Source organism: Ranitomeya variabilis, chromosome 6 (genome assembly GCF_051348905.1).
Source record: "Ranitomeya variabilis isolate aRanVar5 chromosome 6, aRanVar5.hap1, whole genome shotgun sequence".
Taxonomy (NCBI): Eukaryota; Metazoa; Chordata; class Amphibia; order Anura; family Dendrobatidae; genus Ranitomeya; species Ranitomeya variabilis.
Genome location: NC_135237.1, coordinates 1,983,359 through 2,007,168, shown reverse-complemented (window position 1 = coordinate 2,007,168; position 23,810 = coordinate 1,983,359). Strand labels below are relative to the sequence as shown.

At 47.2% G+C, this 23,810-nt stretch overlaps 1 protein-coding gene across 3 annotated transcripts in view; it reads right to left on the bottom strand.

Annotated features, from left to right (window-relative positions):
* Window positions 1–23,810, bottom strand: part of SMARCD3 (SWI/SNF related BAF chromatin remodeling complex subunit D3) — a 281,961-nt gene that overhangs the window by 2,181 nt on the left and 255,970 nt on the right. For all 3 annotated transcript variants that reach the window (XM_077267719.1, XM_077267720.1, XM_077267718.1), the window contains exons 11-12: window positions 13,923–14,045; window positions 13,319–13,420 (exon numbers count right to left, since the gene is read on the bottom strand). In XM_077267719.1, coding sequence (XP_077123834.1) covers window positions 13,319–13,420; window positions 13,923–14,045 — 225 coding nt within the window. The remainder of the gene's footprint in view (window positions 1–13,318; window positions 13,421–13,922; window positions 14,046–23,810) is intronic.

Genomic DNA, 23,810 nt, shown 5'->3' with positions numbered 1-23,810 from the left:
AGCAGACTGCATGCACTGCTCCCGGGGTGGTCTCCGGCCATAACGAGCCCCTCTAGTTCTACAGCCAGGGATTGAGCAGACTGCATGCACTGCTCCCGGGGTGGTCTCCGGCCATAACGAGCCCCTCTAGTTCTACAGCCTGGGAATGAGCAGACTGCATGCACTGCTCCCGGGGTGGTCTCCGGCCATAACGAGCCCCTCTAGTGCTACAGCCTGGGATTGAGCAGACTGCATGCACTGCTCCCGGGGTGGTCTCCGGCCATAACGAGCCCCTCTAGTGCTACAGCCTGGGATTGAGCAGACTGCATGCACTGCTCCCGGGGTGGTCTCTGGCCATAATGAGCCCCTCTAGTGCTACAGCCAGGGATTGAGCAGACTGCATGCACTGCTCCCGGGGTGGTCTCCGGCCATAACGAGCCCCTCTAGTTCTACAGCCTGGGAATGAGCAGACTGCATGCACTGCTCCCGGGGTGGTCTCCGGCCATAACGAGCCCCTCTAGTGCTACAGCCTGGGATTGAGCAGACTGCATGCACTGCTCCCGGGGTGATCTCTGGCCATAATGAGCCCCTCTAGTGCTACAGCCTGGGAATGAGCAGACTGCATGCACTGCTCCCGGGGTGGTCTCCGGCCATAACGAGCCCCTCTAGTTCTACAGCCTGGGATTGAGCAGACTGCATGCACTGCTCCCGGGGTGATCTCTGGCCATAATGAGCCCCTCTAGTGCTACAGCCTGGGAATGAGCAGACTGCATGCACTGCTCCCGTGGTGGTCTCTGGCAATAACGAGCCCTTCTTGTGCTTCAGCCTGGGAATGAGCAGACTGCATGCACTGCTCCCGGGGTGGTCTCCGGCCATAACGAGCCCCTCTAGTGCTACAGCCTGGGATTGAGCAGACTGCATGCACTGCTCCCGGGGTGATCTCTGGCCATAATGAGCCCCTCTAGTGCTACAGCCTGGGAATGAGCAGACTGCATGCACCGCTCCCGTGGTGGTCTCTGGCAATAACGAGCCCTTCTTGTGCTTCAGCCTGGGAATGAGCAGACTGCATGCACTGCTCCCGGGGTGGTCTCCAGCATTAACGAGCTCTTCTAGTGCTACAGCCTCGGAATGAGCATTAGGCCACTTCATGGTCTGCACTGACATGGGAAGAGGGGACTTCACCATACCACCTTGTGATTGGCTGCAGCGGTCAGGTGACTGACATTGCATGTTTTTTCTGCTGATGTGTTGCTCAAGTTACTTGACTGCTGCAGCCAATCACAGGCTGCCATGGTCCTGCTGCTGGTGGAATGGTGAAGTCTCCTCTTCCTCTGTCCGCAGGTCTAGCTGAGTGTTGGAGACTCGAGCAGTTTATTTTTTCCAGATCCAAGTCGCTGGGGAACATGCAATATACATGTCCAGTCTTAAAGCTCCTTCCACTCTTGCACCCCATACTAAAGTAAATGTAAGATAAAATAATTTTCATTCTACATCTAGAAACCTATATAAAGCAGGAGCATGCACTACAGAGCACATGTATAAGCAGTAAGACGTCGGGAAAAAATGGTTAATCTACAGTGAGAAGTATAACCAGCAGGAAGTATAGCATACTTATAGTGCGAGTATACCCCGAGGAGCCAGCTGGCACAGAAAGCCCGTACACAGCAGTACGTCTAAACCATGAGATGCAGCACGGTCCCTGATGGATTGTTTTGCCTATCGCTTCCTCTTCTGCTATAGATCCTCCCGAACCCCATGAGGAAGTGATAGGCGAAACGTCCGTTGGGGCTGTGCTGTTTCATTGTTTGCATTTACTGGTGTATAGTTACTGGTGTATAGTTATGGTGTATAGTTCCACTCTCCCTGCTGTGCCAGTGTATATTAACTGCTGCTCTATGGGTTTTGTGGCTCATTTTGGGGTTGCTGCTTTGTTTTCTATTTTTATCGTTAAGGCTACGTTCCCACAATAAGTACTTGGTGAGGTTTTGAAGATGCAGATTTTCTATATAATTTTTGCACCAATTAGGTCATTTGCATTTTTTTTACGTGCTGCAAGATTTTGGATGTTTTTTGGTGTCATGTTTTTCATAAAGCTGTTTTTTTTTTTTTTTTACTTTTTGATATTTGATTTTAACTAAAGATTATTCCTACAGTTGTGTGTGGATTACACTTTTTTTACCTGCCTGATTTTTGACATCCAAAGGAATTCTATGGGAAAATCTGCATATAAAACTCGCTATACCTACAAGAGAAGTTGACATGTGGAAGCGCAGTGGGCACAAGACTTCTATAGATTCCATCCACTTTGCCAGAACTGTAACACGTTGCGGATTTCTTGCAGAAATTTCCTGAAGAAAACCGGAAATTTTCTGCAAGAAATCCGCATTTTTTTTTTTGCGTTTTTTTTCCGGTTTTTTCGCGTTTTTTTAGCATTCTGCAAGCGTAATTAGCTTGCAGAATGCTAAAGTTTTCCAAGCGATCTGTAGCATCGCTTGGAAAACTGACTGACAAGTTGGTCACACTTGTCAAACATACTGTTTGACAAGTGTGACCAACTTTTTACTATAGATGCAGCTTATGCCGCATCTATAGTAAAAGATAGAATGTTTAAAAATAATAAAAAAAATGCTTATACTCACCCAGACATCTCATCAGCGGCATCCGTTCGTCTTCCTATAGCTGGTGTGTGCGCGCAGGACCTTCCGTGACGTCACGGTCACGTGAGCGGTCACATGACCGCTCACGACCAATCACAGGACAGTGACGTCATCGGCAAGGTCCTTCGCCGCACATCAGCTACAGGAACCGAAGCGACAGCGTGCAGTGGAGGCGGGAAGACATCGAGGGTGAGTATAGGACTGTTTTTTATTTTAATTCTTATTTTTTGACCACTTATATGGTGCCCAGTGCGTGGAGGAGAGTCTCCTCTCCTCCACCCTGGGTACCAACCGCACATAATCTGCTTACTTCGCGCATGGTGTGCACAGCCCCGTGCGGGAAGTAAGCAGATCAATGGACCCCTAGGTGTGCGGAATCCCCTGCAATTCCGCATTTTAATGAACATGTTGCTTTTTTTTCCGCGATGCGATTTTTTTGCGGAAAAAAAGGCTACATTTGCACAAAAAATGCGGAATACACTTAAAATAATGGGAGGCATATGTAAGCGTTTTTTTCGCGTTTTTATCACGTTTTTATAGCGAAAAAACGCGAAAAATACTTAACGTGTGCACATGGCCTAAGGCGCTGCGTTCTGTGCGAAGGTGAAAATGTAAACGTTACAATCAATCAGAAGTGGATTAAAGTCCTTATCATAAGAGGGAAGTAAATGAAAACAATAAGGTTACAAGTTTGACCCACCTATAAGTGATTGTAATGTTTAAAAACCATGTGTGCTTGTTTCAGATATAGCCTCTAGCACAAGCCTGGTGAGGCGAAACCAACTGGGCTACATGCAATTGCTGTTTTATTTGATGGGCTAGATTTAATTACATAACATTAATCAAGATCAACATCCCATTATGGTCTCCTTATAATCCGTGACTATTCAGTATTAGGCTGCAATAATGCTTTGGAGAAGGGTCACTGCAGAAATGACAGCTGACTTCCTTTAAACCAAAGGAGCCTCCATGGAAGTGGATTTAAGGCAAGTGTGTATTCTGATGGAACGGAGTCAGACGAGGAGGGGAGGTATTGTCAGTCAAAAACAGCGGAGAGACGAAAATACCCGGCTAAAGATAAGAGGTGAACTGGCTAGTATGGATTAATGCACTAGCCAACATGAGCTCCAAGCTGACAGGCTACAGTATATTGCTTAGTTTGATCTTTAGCACCTTTTCGGGGTACTTGATCCGGGCATAGTGCGTAGGGTACTGTGTTTTGTTAGAGAATCCCTTCATGGTGTCTACACATTGGATAAAAGTTATTATTATTATTATTTATATAGCACCATTGATTCCATGGTGCTGTACATGAGAAAGGGGTTACATACAGGGTTATAGCTATCATTTACAGTAAACAGGTTTACAGTGACACACTGGTACAGAGGGGAGAGGACCCTGTCCTTGCGGGCTTACATTCTGTGGGATAGTGGGGAAGAGACAGTTGTGCTTTCTATGGGACCAACCAACATACCATTGGTGTCTGAGAATCCTCCATGACCTCTGGAGATAATGCCGGCGTGATGGCGGCTTGCTCTTACCACTGATGTGTGCTGCCATCTGCTCTCTGGAGTGAGCAATGGTTGGATAGAAGTGCTAGCTGTGCCTGATGACTTGTTGCCTCCTGCGGTTCAGCTGTAGAAAGTGACGCAGACTCGTATGCAGAAACTGCGCCCATGCGTGTCCCACATGGTGAGAACACCGGCCGTGCACCGTGCTCTTGGCCCAGGCTTGTCCGACTACTGTGTGCTGCGCTCTTTTATTACGGTGTTTTGCTGGTATTTTTCTTGTAGTCGTAGGCCACAACGGCTGGAAGTCAATTCTTATCCACTAAAAAGGTTTACATTTAACAGCAAAATATGTAGCACTGGTATGAATAACTGCTCTTCCTGCAGCAGCGACCAATGACTTCTACTCACCGGACCCCCATTTTTCTATCTCTTTTCTGTAATGCGGACATGTGTGGAGGTTTTCCTGGGAGAGGAGCAGTTCAGGTCCTGCTTCTTGGCTTTTGGTCTGGACGCCAGAACCTTCATGTTTAGGTGACCAACGTTGGTTTCCTATGTCCTGGATTGTCTTGTGGTAGAAGCTAGTAACAATCCAGCAGCTTCTTGACATTCTCGTATTTTCTCCAGTGCAGTATCCTTCTGTACCAGAGTTACAGATGATGTTTTTACAACAATTCATTGATGCTGCTGGTTTTACTGGATTAGATATACTGCAGTCCACAGGTGGGATCCCAGCATCAATGTCCACTAGAACAGCGCTCTTCTGTCCCCATGTGACCATATCTCTGTGTTAGTGGTATACAGCAGATGGCTACATGGATAAAGAATTGCTCGACTCTCCTTAATGACTGAATGTTCTTCATTTTATCTCATTGTCCCTGGTCTGTAATATCTGTTCCGTTACCCTTTAGTCTGTAACATCCATCATCTCTGGTCTGTAACATCCGTCCCTGTTTCCCCTGGTGTGTGACATCCGTCTCCATCACTCTCTGGTCTGTAACATCTGTCCTCGTCATCCTTTGGTCTGTAATGTCCGTCACCTCTGGTCTGTAACATTCGTCCCTGTTACCCCTCTGGTCTGTAACATCTGTCCCCTCTGGTCTGTGAAATCTGTCCGTCACCCTTAGTCTGTAACATCCGTCCTCTGGTCTAACATCTGTCCCCGTCCCCTTTTAGTCTGTAACCTACGTCCCAGTCACCTTCTGGTCTGTAACATTCATCCCCGTCACCCTTAGTCTATAACATCCATCCCCCCTGGTCTGAGACATCCATCTCCGTCATCCTCTGGTCTCTGACATCAGTCTCCGTCCCTCTCTGGTCTGTGACATCTGTCCTCATCATTCTCTGGTCTATAACGTCCGTCCCCCCTAGTCCGTCCCCGTCACACCTTTGTCTATAACATCCATCCTCTATGGTCTCTAACATCTGTCCCCCCTTAGTCAGTAACATCCGGCCCCATTGACATTGTAGAAAATTGTAGCTTCAGCTTTGTGGGAACAGTTTGGAGAAGGCCTTATTTCTGTTCCCTTTGAATGCACAAAGTCCATACACACGGGAGGGAGAACATGAACAGCCACACAAAGCCCGGACCCCCAACCTCATCCAACACCATGGGGATGACCAAGAATGGGGAGTGTAGAAATCCTTCCCAAAAGAGCGTGAGCCGTCATATCTGCAGAAGAGTGATGTGGGGGGCACATACTTTCTCCATATTAATGTCTATGGATGTAGATGAGGACAGTGAAGCCCCCGGAGGAGGATGTGGGGGGCACATACTTTCTCCATATTAATGTCTATGGATGTAGATGAGGACAGAGAAGCCCCCGGAGGAGGATGTGGGGGGCACATACTTTCTCCATATTAATGTCTATGGATGTAGATGAGGACAGAGAAGCCCCCGGAGGAGGATGTGGGGGGCACATACTTTCTCCATATTAATGTCTATGGCTGTAGATGAGGACAGAGAAGCCCCCGGAGGTGGATGTGGGGGGCACATACTTTCTCCATATTAATGTCTATGGATGTAGATGAGGACAGAGAAGCCCCCGGAGGTGGATGTGGGGGGCACATACTTTCTCCATATTAATGTCTATGGATGTAGATGAGGACACAGAAGCCCCCGGAGGTGGATGTGGGGGGCACATACTTTCTCCATATTAATGTCTATGGATGTAGATGAGGACAGAGAAACCCCCGGAGGAGGATGTGGGGGGCACATACTTTCTCCATATTAATGTCTATGGATGTAGATGACAGAGAAGCCCCCGGAGGAGGATGTGGGGGGCACATACTTTCTCCATATTAATGTCTATGGATGTAGATGAGGACACAGAAGCCCCCGGAGGAGGATGTGGGGGCACATACTTTCTCCATATTAATGTCTATGGATGTAGATGGAGGACAGAGAAGCCCCCGGAGGTGGATGTGGGGGGCACATACTTTCTCCATATTAATGTCTATGGATGTAGAGGACAGAGAAGCCCCCGGAGGAGGATGTGGGGGGCACATACTTTCTCCATATTAATGTCTATGGATGTAGATGAGGACAGAGAAGCCCCCGGAGGTGGATGTAGGGGGCACATACTTTTTCCATATTAATATCTATGGATGTAGAGGAGGCCAGAGAAGCCCCTGGAGGTAAATGTGGGGGGCACATACTTTTCTCCATATTAATATCTATGGAAGTAGATGAGGACAGAAGCCCCCCGGAGGTGGATGTTGGGGGCACATTCTTTTTACCCCTCGCCATGACAGCATCCACTAGAGGGGATCCGCCCATAGGAACAGGAAAGCTACAGAAATAAAAGGGGGCGGCCCACCTCTCCTCAGTTGGTTTCCTGTTCCTATAGGAACCAAAGGATGAACACCTACGGAAAAGAAAATACCTGGGCTAATGCACGCCGCCTGTGCTGTATCTGTGAGAACGGCAGGGGCTGCGGTCCAGAAGCAGCATCGGGGGAGCTCTGTCTATCAGCCTCCCTCCTCGTCTGGCAGCTATCAGTAAGTATTGGGTCCGGGGAGGGCCATCCGGTATCACGACATGCGGCGGGGAGTCCGGGTGAGGCCTCCCCGACACAAGCTACATTGTTCGGAGCGGGAGGTCCGGACTTCGGCCGCTCCACTTCTTTATGGAAGCCTGTATCAGCGGGGTGGCCGAGGAATGATGCAGGGCCGCTCTGTATGCTGGGGAACGCTCCTACCCCGGAAGTGAAGGAGTACTTACAGGGAGAACCGAAAGGTGGTACAGCTGGCGGGAACTATGCCAAATTCAAAAATTTTAAAAGGCACAAGGAACAGAGCCAACGGTGTGCTAATATGTCATCCCCACATGACGTGCACCCACCAGAGGTGGACTCTCAGGCGCAGAGTGCTGGATCCAGATGCTCCAGCAGAGGTTCCGCAGACAGGAGTCGGAAGTGCAGATGCACCCAGGACTTGGACTGTACTTCGTCCTCCAGAACCAATATTGTATAGCTTCACTGGGTAAGTGTATAGGACTCTACCTATTAGGCTTGAAGAGACAAAACGTGAGCACTACTGAAGAGGGTGCACAGGTAGGGTCCCACACCATATGTATAGATAAAAAGAACCCGGCACTCAAGTATATATGATGTGCTTAATGCCACATGCCATCCTCACAGACAAGCGGTGAACTCCGCATCTATACTTGGACAATGCCTCCCATAAAGAAGTACGGACGTTCCTTTATCCGACTTGATGGCCAGACATCTTTGATTAACCAGTAACTGATGAAGGTCTCATAGGACCGAAACGTTTGTTGGTACTTCGAATAAAATTAAGTGCATCATATATACTTGAGTTGAGTGTCGGGTTCTTTTTATCTATGTGTACCGATTAGGCTGACTTCTCTTGCTATATACCCCTTGTTTCAGACCAAGAAGAGGCAAATCAAAACAAAGAATGTGCCCTATGTACCCAGCTCCTCTGACTCCTACCCTAAGAGCTTGTGTCAGGATTGTATTAATAAAACAATGCGGGAGGAGGCTGCGGTGTCATCAGTAGACATCCGCACGATGATAAGCGAAGAGCTGCAGGCTCTGAGCCAGACCAGTGTACCTCAAGGGCACAAAAGTAAGAGGAAGGAAAGGTCTGCCATCAGTTCAGAATCTGACTGACATTAAGGAAGCCTCTGACTCCTCTCAGTCACCTTCATCACCTCTTTCAGTGAACATAGAAGGACGCTCGTGTTTCCCTATAGATAGCATTGACAACCTAGTTAGATCGGTTAGGAACACTATAGGGTGCACAGATACCAAGGAGGCTCGAAACAACACAAGAAATAATGTTTGCAGGATTGGCAGAAAGGAAAAGGAGGCCTTCCCTGTAATCCCAGCAGTAAAAGCCCTAATTAAAAGAGAATGGGATAAACAAAGTCAGTGGGGCTTCCTTCCCTCAGCCTCTAAAAGGAAGTATCCATTTAGTGACAAGGAACTTCTGAACTGGTCTAAAATAGATGCAGCTGTAGCCTTCACTTCCAGTTAGCTCTACCCGTGGAAGATGCGGGCATGTTATCGGACCCACTTGATCGCAAAGCGGAATCTTCACTAAAAAGATTGTGGGAAGCCGCTATGGGAATTTTTAAACCAGCCATAGCCAGTACATGTACGGCTAGGTCCATGCTGCTATGGATCGATCAGCTGGAGCAGCAAGTTCAGCAGAAGGTGTCCAGAGACAAATTGCTATCTGCCATTCCTTTAATCAGAGGGGCAATATTTATGGCGGATGCTTCGGCTGACTCTACGCCTGGCAGCTGGACTGCTGACACAAGATGCGCCCTATGGCTTAAAAGCTAGAAAGCGGACACGCGCAGTCTAAGTCAAAACTTTGCGCTATCCTGTGTCAGGGTGAGTTCCTCTTCGGAAGTGTTCTTGATGAGATTCTCACCAAAGCAAAAGAAAGAAAAAAGGGTTTCCCTAATCCATCTCCCATTCTATAGGGGAACATTTAGGAGACGACCATTTAATGAAAGATGGATGTCGGAAAGACAGCTCCGTTGGTCTACAAGGGAAGACAAACAAAAAGGTGCTATGTTTAAAGGATTCTCCTTCTGGAAGGGTGGCGGATACCGATAACCCTGATCCTCCAGTAGGAGGCAGAATTAATTTTTTTTTCCCAAGAATGGGAGGCAATAACAGCAAGTGCCTGGATTTTGAATCATTTATCATTATATCTCTCAGGTTGCCGATACAACAGGCGGCTCTTGAGTCAGAAATTTGCAGGCTATTGTCCAAAGGAGTCCTAATAAAGGTTCTGGACGGCCAGGAGGGAAGGCGATTTTACTCCCCTTTGTTCCTCGTCTCTAAACCAGATGGGTCATTTAGGACGATCATTAATTTAAGGAAATTAAACACATTTATCCGTAATCATAAATTCAAAATGGAGTTAAGTCCACCATAAAACTTCTGTTTCCTAGATGTATGATGGCCAGTCTGGATCTAAGAGAATGCATACTATCATCTGCCCATACATAGTGAACATCAGAAATACCTCAGTGGCAGTGTCTTTCGCGGGAGAGATCCACCACTTCCAGTTCACAGCAATGCCCTTTGGTCTCTATGGCACTCCGAGTTTTTACGAAGGTGATGTTAGAGGTTATGGCTTTCTTGCATCTGAAGGACACATTAATTATACCATATCTTGATGACTTCCTGATAGTTGGAAATTTGAACACCTAAAGTAAAAATCGTCTAACTGAGACAATTTCGCCCTTGCAGGCATTAGGATTGATCATCAATTTCGAGAAATCCAGGCTTGTACCACAGACCCTCCAGTCCTTTTTGGGTCTTCACCTAGACTCAACAAATTAAAGATGCCTACTTCCAGAGGTAAAAATATTACTCAGAAGAAAAAATTAAAGCGGCAATGAACAGACCACGGATGTCTCTAAGGGAGGCTATGACCCTGCCAGGTTCCCTTTCCTCCTGCATCCCAGTGGTCCAATGGGCCCAATATCATACCCGGAAGCTGCAGCATCTGATCTTCCTTGAGGAGAAATGTTTGCGGGGTCATCTTGGAGAAATATTAACTCTATCCGCAGAAGTCTTATCCTCTGGTTTGGTGGTTACATAATACCCATCTATCTAGAGGTGTTCCATGGGTAGTGAAACCCTCCTGTATAATCCCTACTGATGCTAGCCCTACGGGATGGGGTGCCCATATAAAATATAATGTCACACAGGGTCAGTGGAATATAAGGGAATTACAAGAGTCATCAAACCTAAAGGTGTTAAATGCGGTTAGTTATGCACTGCACCATTTTCTCCCACAACTTCAAGGAAAACACGTAAGAATCATGTCGGACAAGACCACAACAGTTGCCTATGTGAACAGACAAGACAGAACCAAATCAGAAAGCCTAATGTCTTCCGCAGAAATAATTTTCAATTTAGCCAAAAGTAATCTGCTATCCCTTTCTTCTCTTCATATCAAGGGCAAGGACAATTTAAAAGCAGATTTCCTAAGCCGCCATACACTGAGGCAAGGAGAATTTTGTCTGAACCACCAAATATTCAGGAAGATCGTGAACATGTGGTCTTCCTCAAATAGACCTTTTCGCCATGAGAAACAAGCAGGTACAGAGATTCTGAACTTAACATCATCTGGAAATAGTGGATGCCCTTCAAGCTCCATGGCATTTCAAACTAGTGTATGCCTTCCCGCCAATAATACTGTTGCCACTGGTCATCCGGAAAATCAGGGAGGAGAAGATGAGAATAATCCTGATCGCACCATTCTGGTCCAAGAGGCCATGGTTCTGGCTGCAGGCCGTATCAATATCTGACCCATGGGTCCTTCCTTCAGTCCCCAATCTGCTCTCTCAAGGCCCATTTTTCCATCCTCAAGTGGAGAGTCTACACTTGACAGCTTCAAACTTGAGGCAGTTATTAAGATCAGGACGGTTCTCGGAAGGGCTAATACGCTCCTACACAGCAGGAAACATTCCACAACAAAAATTTAAATTAAGATATGGCTAAAATTCTTAGATTTCTATAAGGACACCTGCTCTAGGGATGTTTCGATAACACCTATTTTAGAATTCCTGCAAAGAGGTAAAGATTTGGGCCTGTCTATTAATACATTAAATGTCCAGGTATCTGCTCTAGGGGCTCTTTACGGTTATAATGTAGTAGGAGATAGGTGGATATCTCGGTTCATCAAGGCATGTGAACGTATGAATCCGGTCTATATATCTCATGTTCCTTCCTGGGAATTTAATCTAGTCCTGGATGCCCTGGCCAGGGCCCCCCTTTGAACCATTAGACTCTGTTCCACTAAAATATTTATCTCTAAAGACAACCGTTTTAGTAGCACGGACATCAGCCAGAAGGGTTAGTGATATACAGGCGCTATCCATAGACCCAACTTTTTTAATTAATATCCCAGGATAGTTTAATACTAAAACCGGATCCCTCGTATCTCCCTAAGGTGGCAGCAAAATTTCATAGATCTCAAGAGATCTTTCTTCCCTCTTTCTTTAGTGATCCAGTCACTCCATAAGAAAAATTTCATACCCTAGACGTGAAAAGAGCAGTCATGAAGTACATAGATAGATCTAGGGATTGGAGAGAGTGCAGGGCTCTGTTTTATATCCTTCCAGGGCTGCAAAAAAGGGTTTGGAGTCACGAGGGGCACCTGGATCAGGGATGTGATTTACCTGGCATACTCCGCAAAAAATGAAAATCCTCCTGAGGGTATAAGGGCGCATTCAGCTCAAGCCATGGCATCTTTCTGGGCTGAGAGCAGACGTTCCAAATGAATAATCTATATATAAGGCTGCTACATGGTCAACTCCATCTACTTTCTATAATCACTACAGAATCGATCTTTCATCTTCTGACTTAGCCTTTGGCAGAGCCGTACTCAGCACGGTGGTCCCTCCCAGGTGATGGATCTCTAGAAGTCTCTCTAGTGGGTGCTGTTGTGGCGAGGGGTAAAAAGCCAGATTTCTTACCGGTAATGCTCTTTTAATGAGTCCACGACAGCACCCACTCACTTCCCTCCCTAAGTTAGTTGTAAATGGTACACGTAAAAAATTATGGATAATTAGATAGTAAAATAGAATTCCTGAATGTATAAGTTTATATTGCATGTGCCTAATACTGGGGCGGTTCCTCTGGTACTCTGAAATCCAACTGAGGAGGAGAGATGGGCCACTCTCTTTTCTGTAGGTTTTCTGTTCTTATGGGCGGATCCCCTCTCTCTAGTGGGTGCTGTCGTGGACTCATAAGAGCATTACCGGTAAGTAATCTGGCTTTTCTCCTTAGTAATAACTATGGATGTAGATAAGGACAGAGAAGCCCCCGGAGGATGTGGGGGGCACATACTTTCTCCATATTAATGTCTATGGATGTAGATGAGGACAGAGAAGCCCCCGGAGGTGGATGTGGGGGGCACATACTTTCTCCATATTAATGTCTGTGGATGAGGACACAGAAGCCCCTGGAGGTGGGTGTGGGGGCACATACTTTCTCCATATTAATGTCTATGGATGTAGATGAGGACAGAGAAGCCCCCGGAGGTGGATGGGGGGGGGGGGGCACCTATTTTCTCCATATTAATGTCTATGGATATAGATGACAGAGAAGCCCCCGGAGGTGGATGTGGGGGGCACATACTTTCCTCCATATTAATATATGTGGATGAGGACACAGAAGCCCCCGGAGGTGGATGTAGGGGGGCACATACTTTATATAGTGTATATAGGCCCTGTTACTACGTTGGTTCATGGCTTGGTGGTTACCGTGTGAGTGATACTGGTCATCTCTCGCTGATGTCCATTCTCATTCCTTCAGTGCCATCCTGGCTGAGGCTCGAGTCCCTGATAAGGTCTTCTGAGAAGCTCTGGTACTTGGTGGAGGAGTTGTGTCCATGGAGTGGAGCTCCGGAGAAGATGTCTTTGAAGAGAATACCTTGGAGCTGCAGCCTGGTTTTGGCAATCCTTTAGGCGCTGACGTTTCGGCTGGCCATGGTTTGGCCTTGTGCTGATGGCTTTACTTGGTGTAATATATAGTGAAGTCCAGATTCAACAGTGATCATCAAACTTGTGACAAGTGAACGGCTGTGTCGCAGTGCACAATTCACAACTGGAAGGGGCACAGTCTTTCAGAATTGCAAGTTAGAATAAAGATGAAGTAATATTAATGCTCATCTCACCTTACAGTAAAAGTAGCGGCTCACAGCTTCCTGGGACCAGGGCTCCTGGTAGAAGTCGGCTCGCCTCTCCTGCTCCGGGTTCCCCACCACATCTGTCATAATCTAGTGAAAATGGAAGATCTGTTATTGAGTCCACTAATGGGTGAAGCAATGATGATTCAGATTGTGCCATACACCAGGTGTGGACATATTGGTGCAGCCATACAAGGCCCCTAGAGGTGAGGGGGCCACATCCACCTTCAAAGCAGCAAGAACCTTCTGCCCTTGACCCAGAAAGAGCTGCATTCTGATGAACTATTGGACTTTGTCTATCACTGCCATACACAGGGTTATGTTCTCTGAACTGGCCAGCTCTCTGCAGGCAGATGATGTTGTGGGATAGGAGGATCAGGCAGATTTAATTTAAAAGCCCAGTCCTTTTGTTCCAGTGGGAGATGAGCTACTATCAAAGAAATCTGTAGAGGACCAGGTGACTTTCTTCAATCCCTCCTCTAACTATACATGAGCACAAGGTTCTTTATGCAAAAGGAAGGTGGAGAGTTTGCCCTAGTGACCATGAGATAAAGCCAGGGATGGTTCCAAGAACAGCCACAAGTCACTGTACCTTCAGGTCTCTGCTCTGGGACAACAGCCAGTCCTGGATATATCCCTTTGGATCTCTAGAGAAGTTCAGCATGAAGTCTCGTTGTATCTTCAGTTGGTTTATTGACTCAATTGTCTCATGGATCTAGAACAAAAATAACTTCACAATGTAGATTTAGCTCTGTGGTGACCCCATATATCACTACATTTAACACGACAATGTATAGAGGGATACTGGAGGTAAAAATGGTGCACAACCTCCAGATGTTTCCTATATGCGCCTTAGGAATAAAGATACGACCACTCACAGAGAACACCACCCCACCACAAGATAAATATAAGCGCAAATTAACCAGGCCCTAGATACAGCGCTGAGGAATCTACCTGGCAGGTTGGCACCCGACAGTATATGACAATGTTGCCCCTGCTCAATGATGACTGACCCCATATACTACAGAAATACACTAGCTTGCAAAAGTCCTCCCCCCTTGGCATTTTTCAAGTTTTGCTACCCGACAGCCTGGAATTTCACTTTTTTTTTTTTTCTTTTAGGATTCCCATCAGTTCATGTAAAGTACATGCCTACAACTGTGAACATGTGGTTTTTCTTTTTTGTGAAGGAAGTTACTAATAGGACAAAATAACCGAAAACTTCCGTGTGCATAACTATTCACCCCTCTAAAGTCAGTACTTTCTATAGCTTCCTTTTGCGGCAGTTACAGCTGCAAGTTGCTTTCGATAAGTCTCTACGAAATTTTCATTGCCACTGGGATTTTTGCCCATTCCTCAAGGCAAAACTGCTCCAGCTCCTTTAGGTTAGATGGATTCCTCTGGTGAACAGCAATCTTCAAGTCTGACCACAGATTCTCAATTGGATTAAGGTCTGGGCTTTGTCTAGGCCACTCCGGAACATTTACAAGTTCCCCTTAAACCATTTGTTTCTCTAGCAGAATGCTCTGGGTCATTGTCTGGTTGGAAGGTGAACCTCTGTCCCAGCCTCAAATCACTGACAGACTGAAACAGGTTTTGCTCAAGAATATCCCTGTATTTCACACCATCTTCCCCTTGACTCAGACCATTTTTCCTGTCCCTGCTGCTGAAAAACATTCCCAAAGTATGATGCTGGCACCACAATGTTTCACTGTGGGGATGGTGTTCTTGGGGTGATAAGATGTATTGGCTTGGTACCAGACATAGCATTTACCTGGGTGGCTGAAAAGTTCAATTTTGGTCTCATCTGACCTCCATACAATTGAGGAGTCTCCCACATGTCTTTTGGAAAACTCAAAATGAGCCTTACAACTTTTTTGTGTAAGTGAAGGCTTTTTTTTTCTGCCCACTATCCCATAAAGGTCACCTCTACGGAGTGTATGGCTTATTGTGGTCTTAAGGACACATACTCCAGTCTCTGCTTGGGAACTCTGCAGCTCCTTCAGGGTTACCTTTTGACTGTGTTGTCTCTCTGATTAATGCCCTCCTTGCCTGGGCTGAAAGTCTTGATGGGCAGCCCTCTCTTGGCAGGCTTGTTGTGGTACCATGTTCTTTCCATTTGATGATAATGGATTTGATGGTGCTCAAGGGGAATCATCAGAGATTGGGTTATTTTTTATAACCCAACCCTGACTTGTACTTCTCAACAACTTTCTCCTTGACTTGTCTGGTGATCTCCTTGGTCTTCATGGTGGTATTTGGAGATCTCCTTGGTCTTTGTTGTGGTGTTTGGTTAGTGGTGCCTCTTGTTAATGGTGTTGTTTGGAGATCTCCTTGGTCTTCGTGGTGGTGTTTGGCTGGTGGTGCCTCTTGTTAATGGTGTTGTTTGGAGATCTCCTTGGTCTTCGTGGTGGTGTTTGGCTGGTGGTGCCTCTTGTTAATGGTGTTGTTTGGAGATCTCCTTGGTCTTCGTGGTGGTGTTTGGCTGGTGGTGCCTCTTGTTAATGGTGTTGTTTGGAGATCTCCTTGGTCTTCGTGGTGGTGTTTGGCTGGTGGTGCCTCTTGTTAATGGTGTTGCAGCCTCTGTGGCCTTTCAGAAAAGGTAAAGTGTATATACTGACAGACATGTGACCCTTAGATTGCAAACAGGGGGACGTCCTGTCACTAAGTATTGGACTTGTGAAGGTAAGTGCTTGCACCATAATTTTTTAGGGACTTCATAGGAAAAGGGGGGAATACATATGTACATGACAATTTTTTGTTATTTGATCCCATAAATTTAAATTTTGCCTACATTTTTATCACTTCACCAACTTAGACTAGTGCTGATTCATCACACACAAATCGGATTACAAAAATATTTACACACAGCTTGTAATGTAACAAAATAGGTAAAAAGCCAAGGGGGTGGGGTGAATACTTTCACAAGCCACTGTAATATTAAACTTACCACTCCAATGGGATATTAGTTATAGATGAATTCTTAGAAATATGTTATTATTGTTCTCCACAATGGTGTTGCTCCACTAGGTGTGATAGTGGAACACAGCGCTTAGTATTGGGTTGGCTGTGCAGCTTATTCCATTCATGACGTGATTTCCATATGTGCTGACATCACTTCCGACTATCTTCCTTGCAGACATGCACAGTGTGGTGGAGTGCATGCAGCATTAAAAGCCATCACTCTCGGCCCCAATATACAGTGGGGGAAATAAGTATTTGATCGCTTGCTGATTGTGTAAGTTTTCCCAGTGACAAAGACATGTTCAATCTATAGTTTTTAGGGTAGATTAATTTTAACATTGAGATAGAATATCAAAAATAAAATCCAGAAAATCACATTGTATAACTTATATAAATTTATTTTCATTTTGCAGTGAGAAATAGGTATTTGATCCCTCTGACAAACAAGACTTAATTCTTGGTGGCAAAACCCTTGTTGGCAAGTCAGACTTTTTTTGTAGTTGATGAGGTTTGCGCACATGTCAGGAGGAATTTTGCTCCACTCCTCTTTGCAGATCATCCCCAAATCATTAAGATTTTGAGGCTGTCAGGGGGCGTGGCTTGGGCATGGAGCTGTGAGCACACATCTCTCCTGAGCTCCAGCATGCCTGAGGCCTCTGCAGCAATTATATAGCCACCATCAGCTCCACTCACCCACCGATGTGGAAGAACAAGGTCGTGCTCCGCTCCCAGGCATCTAGGGAGCTCACAGCGGGCCACGCAGGCTCCAATATCACCAGGTACATGTCGGTGTCTGGAAGCATGGGAAAGAGAGCAGCTCCTTCAGCCATAGTGGAGGGGGGAGGTGCCTCATCCTCCATGCAGCAGCATGCACACAGGAGCTCCCCATCTAGGACTGCAGGCACACAGAAGAATGGGGCCATAGCAGAGAAGGCACAGGAGAGAGGACGAGTGACTGCTGCACCAGGGACCAGCCGCTCACCACAGAAGCTGACAGGAGGGAGCCAAGCCCAGAGCAAGGGAGAGGTGAGAGCTGTGACCTGCCCCTCCTCCCTGGACAGACCGTGTCACAGGCTGAGCTGGCTGAGGACCTGTCTCCCCCTATACTGCAGCCTTACCAGGCTCAGGAAACTGAAATGGACCCCCCACTACTACCACCAGGGAGACTTGAGAGAGGGGCTTCTCCCAGCCTAGTGCCCCAGGACATTGTGCCCACCATCACTGCATCTCATGGCCTCCCCACACAGGCTCCTGTTAGGTCCCTGGGCTCTGATGACTATATAACTGCCTCTGAGCTGAGAGCGCAGCTGAGTGCCTTCCCTACAAAGGCTGACATGGAGGGCTATATACAGCGTCTGGAGGCAGTGTGCAGGAGTGAAGTGGGGTCCCTTAAGGAAGACGTGTCCCATCTTACCACCACTGTCTCTGCATTAGAAGCTAAAGTGGAGTCGCTTTCCTCACAATTACAGGGTCAGCAGCAGCTTCTGGACCTGCACTCGGAAACTTTCATTGTGGTCCTAGATATGCTGGAGGACTCTGAGAACAGGAACCAGAGGAATAATATCAGGCTCCGTGGGATCCCTGAGTCCGTAGCCCCACGTGACCTCTCCTCGGCCCTCCATGGCATTTTCAATTCTCTCTTAGGGAAGTCACCCACTGAACACATTGAAATTGACAGAGCCCACCGCTCGCTAGGCCCAAAGAATCCCAATACATCTAAGCCGAGGGACGTCATATGTAGGATTCACTACTTCCAAACTAAGGATGATATCATGCGTAAGGCGAGGGACCACGATGCTATTGACTTTAATGGGTCTGATGTTCTTCTCTTGTCTGACCTCTCACACTTCACCCTGGATAAACGGAGGGCTTTGTGCCCCCTCCTGGAGGAGCTGCGAGAAAATAAGATCCCCTACAGTTGGGGTTACCCATTTCAATGATTGATAATTTTGAGATCCCCGTCAGATCTGCAGAACTTCACCGCTGCACTGGGCTTACCTATGGTCACACTGGGAGACTGGCCTCACCTTACTGCGTCTGACCTATGGGGTCCACACCGTACTGGTGGCCCCCCCCGCCGGGTCGCTCTGAAAGAGGAAACAGGGCTCCCGCCGTAGACGTGCCTCCGTTACTCATGCTGATGACACTTGATCACCTAATTCAGACCTTATGATCACTATCGCCCCTTTTCTCTTTTTGCTTTTTTGCCGCCTACATTGTCCCTCCATGTGGCCGGGCTCCCACGGGGGGCTTGGTCGTGACTTTGCTTTAGCCTGTTAATTGTGGATGGATTGGAGCCGCATGTTTTGTAGCGGTGACATTTCTATTTGATTCTACCTGGGACTCCTGAGCGGGGTTCCTAGCATGGTTCATTTTGCACTATCTATGAATGTCCACCTACTTCAATTGACTCATGTACTGTGCTCAACTGTTTCACTACCGCATTAATGTGCTAATGTTATTCCATGTTGGCTAACGCTGCTCTTTCTCCTGAAATGTGATTTTTGATGATACCCCTCCGGGGGCTTGTTATGACTCCGCTCATTTTGACAAATGTACTTGGCCCACGATCCGCTGTTATGTTCGTTAACAATGTTTATGTTACCAGGGTCATGGGCCTTCTGGGTAGAGTTGGATTTTTTATTTTCTTTTTTGCGGCAGGGGCTCGGCTGGTTGCTCTCTGCTCAATCACCTCCCCACTAGGGTGTGTCTCTGACACTACTTCTCAGCGTTTTCTCTGATATTGTTCTGTACCCTTGAGGCCTAGTGGCGTCTTGGTTTTTCTCTTTCTTTTTGGTCGGAACCCTGTCTTCCGGCTGAACTATCTTTCCTTGGTGCTTTACTTTCTCTGTTTCTATTTTTCCCCACTTTCCACCCCTTCTACTCCTTTCCGACCCGATTGTACCACCCGCAGGCCCGATAGTTCCTATGGCATTCCTATAACTCTGCTCGCTTAATGTCAGGGGGTTTAATGTCCCTGAAAAGCGATCGAAGGTTTTATACGGTATGCATAAGAAACGGGTTGACATACTTCTGCTGCAGGAGACACATTTCCGATCAGACAGAATCCCTAAGCTTTACCATAAATACTACACACAGTGGTTCCATGGCAGTAACTCTGACTCCAAGTCTAAAGGAGTCAGCATTGCATTGCACAAGTCTTTACAGGCTCAGGTAGTTGCCTCTAAAGCGGATTCTAATGGTCGATATGTGTTTTTGAAGCTTAAAATTGCCCATGATTTGTTCACCATAGCTAACATTTATCTCCCCAATCAAGACCAGGTCCGAGCGTGCAGAAAGTACCTACGGGACCTCTCGGCCTTTGCAAAAGGCTATGTGATTATGGGAGGGGACTTCAATATGGTGTTGGACCGCGCTGTGGATTCCTCTTTGGGCAGGTCGGCGGTGTCCCTCTCACAGCTGGAGAAACTACGGCGGGCCCTGACGGACTCAAGATTGGTGGATGTATGGAGGTTACTGCACCCCACTACCCGAGATTATACCTACTTCACAGTACATAATTCCTATAGTAGATTGGATTATTTTTTGATCAGCCACGGGCTCCTGTCTCTTGACCCAAAGTCTGACATTGACACGATGTTGTGGTCAGACCATGCCCCGGTTTTGCTCTCCCTCCGGCTGCCGAGCCTTTCTCCGAGAGAATGGACCTGGTCCTTAAACCCTGGTTTCCTCGGAGATCTAATGTGTCAGGCGGCCGTGCGAACAGCAATCTCGGACTTTCTAGATTTTCACAAGAATGACCCCACGGCCATCCCATACCAATGGGAGGCTTTGAAAGGAGTTATACGGGGAGTATTTATACAACAGGGGGCACGACTGAAGAGAGAGAGAGGGAGACTAACATGGTGGGTTTGTTGAATCGTATCCAAACTCTGGAGTTGGATCATAGACGGACTAGAGATGCTGGGGTGCTGGCTGATCTCCTCCAGGCACGCTGTGAGTTGAGTGCCTTGTTGGACACGAAGTTAGCACGACAGAGGGACCGCTTTCATAAATTTCTGTACAAGTACTCTGATAAACCTGGGAGAGCTCTAGCGAGGTTTTTGCACCCCCGTGCTCCCACCACTTATATCCATACCGTGAGGTCTGCTACGGGTGAACTGGTCCACTTTCCTGAGGAGATTGTGGATTCATTCAGAGCATATTATGACTCTCTCTACAATTTAAGCGGCCCGTTGTCTGATATGTCCCCTTCCGAGTTTCAAGCACGGGTGGACGACTACATCCAGGACACTGAGCTCCCGCCTATGTCGGTGGAGGAGTCTGAGGCCCTGGAGAGTCCTCTCTCGGAACAGGAGGTTTTAGACACGATAAAATCTTTGGCTAATGGTAAAAGCCCTGGTCCTGACGGATTCTCCGCCGCCTTCTATAAGTTATATGCGAATTCCCTGGTCCCTTTCATGACCAAACTGTTTAACTCCATCTCGGCCAGCTGCCCCTTTGCCCCCCAAACGCTGATGGCCACAATCACCGTGATTCCTAAATCGGGAAAAGATCCCCTATTATGTGCAAGCTATAGGCCCATATCCCTCATTAATGTGGATGTGAAGGTGTTCGCGAAAGTGTTAGCTGGTAGACTGAACCCTATTCTCCCTGGGTCCATCCATAGTGATCAGGTGGGCTTTGTGCCGCACAGGGAGGCCAAGGATAACACGGTGAAGACATTGCTTCTGACCTCGTACATGCGCACAGGAAAGGTACCAGCATGCTTATTATCTATTGACGCTGAGAAGGCGTTTGATCGCCTAGGCTGGACCTTTCTACGTGCCTCCCTGAAACAACTGGGAGTGGGACCTAACATGTTGGAGAGGATTTTTGCTCTGTATCATAGGCCTACGGCCCATCTTAGAGTGAACGGCACCCTTTCCCCGCCCATTGACATAAGAAACGGGACCCGTCAGGGTTGCCCCCTTTCCCCCTTACTTTATATCCTTGCGATGGAGCATCTGGCAGTGACATTACGGAAGACACCTGATATTGAGGGTCTGCGGAATGGCCAACATGAGTTTAAGATATCCCTGTATGCGGATGATTTATTGCTGTACATTACCAACCCGACCGTGGCTTTTCCTGTACTTCTCCGAGAGTTCCGTAGGTTCGGGGAGGTTTCAAACTTTAAAGTCAACTACTCCAAGACGGAGGCGCTCAATATCTCCCTGCCTGATAATCTAGTCTCTCAGCTCCAGGCGTCCTTCTCTTTTAAGTGGAAGACCGTCGCCTTAAAATATTTAGGAGTCTTAATACCTGCTGACATTAGCGCAACATATGCTCTGAACTATGTCCCACTCTTGCAGAAAACTATCTTGGACCTTAAACGGTATGGAAGACCTCAGCTATCTTGGTTCGGACGCGTGGGAGTGGTCCTACACCCAGGAGACACGGTGGCCCCCCTTAGTGGCTAGGGCATGCTAGAGTCCCTATAAACCGCCTCAAGCCACCAGTCATAGTGGTTTGTGCTATCCTATATGGGGGACAGAGAGAAAGACATTACATCTGTGAGGACCTTATGTGAAGACTTGGGCAGTAAGGAACTACAACACTGCAGCGCAAGGGAAGGCTACTGATTTCCACCTGGACAAGGGGACTCTGGACTTGCCTCCATACCGGCTGCCTGCCCTGTGATCTGGTGCCCTGGACTGTGGATGCTGAAGCCTTCAGTAAAGGTAAAGAGACTGCAACCTTGTGTCCTCGTTCTTATCTGCACCTCTCACCATCTACACACCGGGAGGCCCTGGGGACATACTTCACCTGTGGGAAGTTATACCATCTAGCTGCCTTAACATCACCCCAGCGGACCCATTAAAGCAGCGTCGGTCACTCTGACCGAATACCACAGGTGGCGTCACAAACAAACTCTATCCCTTTAAAGACCTTTCCCTTTTACACGGATGTCCCAGGGCCACGGACCGGGTCAGCCATCGTGACATCCCCCTGTGAACCACAGGACCTGGTACAGAGTACCCCACGGCCCCATGGGGGTGCTCCAGTAGACTTGCATAGTAAGCTGTGTTTACGCAGTTACTATGCATGTGACTAATCATTAGATGCGATTTTACCGTCTAATGATTGTCTATGGGAAATTAACGGTGCGGCGACGGAGCGTCGCCGCATTGTAAACAGACGTGCTGCGTTCTGGAAAGACGCGCCGCATGTCCGTTTACGCGGGTCCGCTGCAGGCGTGTTTCACCGCATAGTGGAGACGGGATTTCATGAAATCCCCCAAAAATAGCTCACCTGAATATCGGCTATTCCACATCTGTTCCTGCACGGAAAAGTTGAGCATTCAGTCCACAGAAAAATCGATGAATCCAGCAGGAATGTAGTAAAATCAGTAAATTTATTTCTTCATTTTTTTAAAAAGGAGGGGTTGTATCCTATGGTCACCGCTTGTCAATAAGTTCTGATTTCTTCCAGCATTATGCCCACATGGCAGCGTTCTTCTGACGTCTTCGTCATGGTCATGATTTCATGAAATCCCCTCCACTATGCTGTAACATCGGGACGCTGCGGCGCTTCCTGATCGTGGAAACACACCCTTAATGGCTGGTAGGGGATCAAATACTTATTTCTCACTGCAAAATGCAAATACATTCATATAATTTATACAATGTGATTTTCTGGATTTTATTTTTGATATTCTATCTCTCAATGTTAAAATTAACCTACCCTTAAAATAATAGACTGCTCATGTCTGTCAGTGGGAGAACTTACAAAATCAGCGAGGGATCAAATACTTCTTTCCCCACTGTAAGGAGGATGTGATATGGCGGAGCGCACTCCAAACCATGGACATCCTGCCTTTGCAGAGTGGACGATAATCCTTATTTTCCCTTATGAAGCTCGACTTCTCTGAGGATAAATGCGCAGGGAAAGTGGGTTGATGATCCGTGTCCTACTGGTAAGGATGGATGTGACCAGTGGGACCACCGCTCCTTAACCCCTTACTGGCATCGGACATACGAATGCCGATGTCAGGATCCCCGCTTTCAGGTGGGCCCGAACTAAAGCCGGGACATGTCGGCTGTTTTGAACAGCTGACATGTGCCCGCAATAGGCGTGGGTGGAATCGTGATCCACCCGCGCCAGTTAACTAGTTAAATGCCGCTGTCAAACTGACAGCGGCATTTAACAAGTGCTTCTGGCCATCGGGCCGGACATACGTGCACTGCTGACCCGTCACGAGATCAGGGGTCATCAGTTCATTGACATGACAACCAGAGGTCTCCTTGAGATCTCTATGGTTGTTGATGCCAGATCGCTATGAGCGCCACCCTGTGGCTGGCGCTCATAGCAACTCAGCAGTTCTACTACATAGAGGTGATGTGGCAGATTCTCGTCTCCCATGGAGGCTATTGAAGCATGCCAAAAGTTAAAAAAAAAAAAAGTTTATAAAAATATTTAAAAAAAAAAACAACAAAGGTTCAAATCACCCCCCTTTTGCCCCATTCAAATAAAACAAAAAAATCAAACCTACACATATTTGGTATTGCCGTGT